This window comes from Elephantulus edwardii, unplaced genomic scaffold, assembly GCF_000299155.1.
Source record: "Elephantulus edwardii isolate Elephantulus edwardi_28Jun2011 unplaced genomic scaffold, EleEdw1.0 scaffold00288, whole genome shotgun sequence".
Classification (NCBI taxonomy): Eukaryota; Metazoa; Chordata; class Mammalia; order Macroscelidea; family Macroscelididae; genus Elephantulus; species Elephantulus edwardii.
The window spans coordinates 321,303-325,129 of NW_006400038.1; the positions used below are offsets into that span (position 1 = coordinate 321,303).

General features: G+C 45.8%; 1 protein-coding gene across 1 annotated transcript in view; it reads left to right on the plus strand.

Annotated features, from left to right (window-relative positions):
• TATDN2 (TatD DNase domain containing 2) overlaps positions 1-3,270 on the plus strand; it is a 56,330-nt gene extending 53,060 nt beyond the window's left edge. The window contains exons 5-7 of the mRNA XM_006900540.1: positions 745-872; positions 2,536-2,719; positions 3,130-3,270. Coding sequence (XP_006900602.1) covers positions 745-872; positions 2,536-2,719; positions 3,130-3,270 — 453 coding nt within the window. The remainder of the gene's footprint in view (positions 1-744; positions 873-2,535; positions 2,720-3,129) is intronic.
• The last annotated feature ends 557 nt before the right edge of the window (positions 3,271-3,827 follow it).

Genomic DNA, 3,827 nt, shown 5'->3' on the forward strand with positions numbered 1-3,827 from the left:
GTTTTTTCCACCATACATCTCATACATCTGTGCATTTTCTCTTTAGGTGACTGAATATTTAAGAAATTGTGTGCATAGTTGCTGAGTTTTTATAAATTGTTGTATCCTGTCAATGCATATAGTTCTGTGACTCCAGTATATCTGGTATCTGTACTGACCAAACCTAAATAAAAAATTTTATTGTAACTTAAAAAAAAAATATTTAGGGTAGAGGGGTTGGGGGAGTCAAAAGTGATCTCTCAAAGGCTAAGAGAATATAGAGTGCTGTTGGCATTGGATTAGATGTTAGAAGTCATCTAAAGATTATTTAAAGTATATAGGCGAACATCCATAGATTATACACAAATACTGCATCATTTTTATATAGACAGGGGTCCTGGAGCCAATCCCCTGCAGATACTGAAAGATGACTGCAATGGTTTTGTGTATCCATCCTAAGAAACAGTTTTTAGAGAGAGGTCTTAAATTGAGATCTATCACTTTCTGCCTATTTAGATGCCAGAAGGTGAGCAGCTGTGTTGTAAAGGCCTGGGGAAGGTGAAGCAGCCATCCCTGATAGTGGGGACTGGTAGCTGTGAGACACCTAGTTTTTGGAGCATCAGTAAGTGCTCCCTATTGTTGTTACAGTACTGAGTTTAAAAGTGGAAACTGAGGGGTTGAAGGGCCCACTGGACTGGCTCTTCTGGATAGCCTGAAAGAAGATGCGGCTCTAACCAGCAGGTGCTGTTCCTTTGTTCCTCCTAGGTGTTTGAGAGGCAGCTGCAGCTCGCTGTGTCTCTTAAGAAGCCTTTGGTGATCCACTGCCGAGAAGCTGATGAAGATTTGCTGGATATCATGAAAAAATTTGTGCCGTCCGACTACAAGATTCATAGGTTAGAGGCTGGAACTTCAGTAGCAAATCAAAGAAATGCTCCCTGCTGTACAGGACTTTAATTGAGACAACAAAAAGTCAATGAAAGCTAGTTATGTTGTGTATCATTAAGTCAGAATTGACCCATAGCTGACCCTCCAGTGCATTTTCAGAGGCAGTAAATCACATGGGAGGAGATTGCCCATCTTTCTCCCATGGAGCTCTCCCTGGTGGGTTCAAGCTGCATACTTGTGGGTTGGCAGAGTGACTCCTTACCACTCAGTCAATATTGTAGTGTTTAGCTCCCCCCCCCCAGTATTGTGATTGTAAGTGTTTTTTTCCCTAAGAAATACTAGCTTGTTAATTCTTTTTTTGTAAAGATGTGTTAGGTTGGACCATATGAAATTGATTTAATTTTTTTTTAAGGTTTCTTTTTTAATTGTATTATTTTTATGTGTACTGTCAAGTCAGATCTGACTGGTACAGGAGGAGATTGCCCCGTCCTTCTCTAGCAGAGCATCTGGTGGATTTGAACCACATACCTCTGGGATTGTAGTACAGCGTCTTGCCACTAGGCCACCAGAGCTCCCATTTAATGATTTTTTTAACGTACAAAATGGCCATTTCATATATTTTGACTAATACTCTATAAACAATTAATATGTAAAAAAAAGGTGACAGACTGAAATAGAGGCTCTTCTCAGAAATGAGGTTGAGGGATTGGCTGACATGTAGCCTAGCCCACAGATAACATCGAAGGATACTGGAAAGACATTTTCTTCCTCTCTCCCCCTCATCCCCTTTGAACGGTCACTTTTCTTTCAGAAGCACTGGAATCCAAGCTGTAGTGTGTCTGAGTGTGTTAGCTCCTGCTGTGTTCGTACAGCAGCATATCCCTGGCTCTGGGGCTACCCTGGAGGGACTGAGGAGACAGGCATGCCAGCTGTGATCCCGCATGAAGCCTGGGGCTGCAGTGTGCCGAGGCTCTCAGGGAGCTAGAGGAGGGCTGTTTCTCTCCACCTGCCTGAGGTACTGAGCAAGAGAATAGTTGACAGAATAGGAAATCGAGAACCCAGACCAGGTCTTGGCCGGTGGCAGAAGTGGAGGTACCTCTGCATTAGGGCATCCAGGCAGGATGTATAGCCCTTGGTCTTTGCTGAGGTGGCATACTGCCATGATGAAGCACAGACAGTCCAGTCTCTGGACTCTCACTGCTTTGTCCGGGGTTGACCTTGAAGAGACTAATGGGAGCAGGCAGACTATGACTGAGGCAGCACAAGGCGCAAAGTAAGGGGAGAGAAATTTACCTCTAGTTCCACTCCCAGCATTGATATTTTTTGCTGCTTTCCAGTTCGTTTGACTAGTAGGATGTAATTTTTGCATATTACTGTTGTGGGACGGATTATGGTCCTGCCTGTTCTTGTAATGCCTTGAGCATGCCCTGCCTTGTGTGATTGCTAATGATGACATCATATTCTGTATAAGCGTTTCCACCAGGTATTGTCAGTATTATGTGGCAGGCATTTCATATCTGTGTTTATTATGGAATCCTTTTCCTTGGATGCTCTTTTCCCCATTTCTGGAAATCAATCCAAATAAAATAATTTCAGAAGGGTGATCTTTGTGGGAGGGTTTGGAGGGTGCTGAGAGAGTGAGCGCCCTGATGTGGAGTTCCCTTCCCTCAGGCATTGCTTCACCGGAAGCTACCCAGTCATCGAGCCTCTGTTGAAGTACTTTCCCAACATGTCCGTGGGCTTCACAGCAGTCCTGACATATTCCTCTGCCTGGGAGGCCCGGGATGCTCTGCGACAGATCCCACTGGAGAGAATCATTGTAGAGACTGATGCTCCTTACTTCCTCCCACGCCAGGTAGGAGTGTCTACAGGCTGAGTTGGGGCACTGCTGGGGGGGGCATTAAGTACCTTCATGAGGCTGGCCAGGCCCAAGCCTTAGTGACCTCTAGGTCCACCCTTGCCCGTGTAGATGTCTCCTTGCTGCTACTCTGCAGAATCATGGGTCCAGGGGGCTGAGAAGCTGAAGAGTAACCACTCTCTTCCAGGCAGTGCAAAGCCCTACCCTGTAGAGGGTAGTCCAAGGAAGCGTGGGACCCTGCTCACCCAGAGCCCCCATGACTAGGACTCACCCTGCACCTGCAGGTAAAGGGGTCTCTGTAGGGCAGCCCCACAGAGGTCCTTGCTGGGGAAGGGACAGGGAGGGAGCTCTTTGCATGGTTGTGCACAGATGGCACAGTGATGTTCTGAACACTTGATGTCTTCCAGGTTCCCAAGAGCCTTTGTCAGTATGCCCATCCGGGACTGGCCTTGCACACTGTCAGAGAGATTGCCAGGGTCAAAGACCAGACACTGTCCTATACCTTGGCTGCTTTGCGTGAGAACACCAATCGCCTCTACAATCTTTAATAAAGGGATGCATTCAGGAGCCCTCAAGAAAAGGTCACAGCACTCACATTATTGCTCTTTTAAAAATCAGAATGAAATGTCTTTTACTACATTTTCTTAATGTAGAGAATATAAATGTACATTCACTCATTTTATCTTGTGTAAACTCACTGTTTTCTCTTTCAACCTCTCTAGGGAGACAAGGGCTGGGTTTGAACTCTGCCTGTATCCATGTCAAAAGATGTATTGAGAACCCACTGGAGCAGAGAAAGCCAGGACAGGATGTTTTCCTCAAAATCTCTTCATAAAGCTTCTGCTTCCAACGGGTGGGGTGGGTGAGGGGTGAGAGAGACTGCCAGTAATGCCCTCAGGCTTTGCCTCTCAGTGAAAATGCTCCAGGCTAGTCCACGAAGCAGAAAGTATGAAGGTACAATGAAATTGCCAATCCAAATCCCCTGCTCTCTGCAGTCTGTGAATAAAGTCACCCTCCTAATCATCAAGCACGTGTGAGTATGTAGCTTGATTCCGGGGTCTCAGCCTCAAAATGAACTCCCAAGTGGGACATCTTGAGCAGAAAT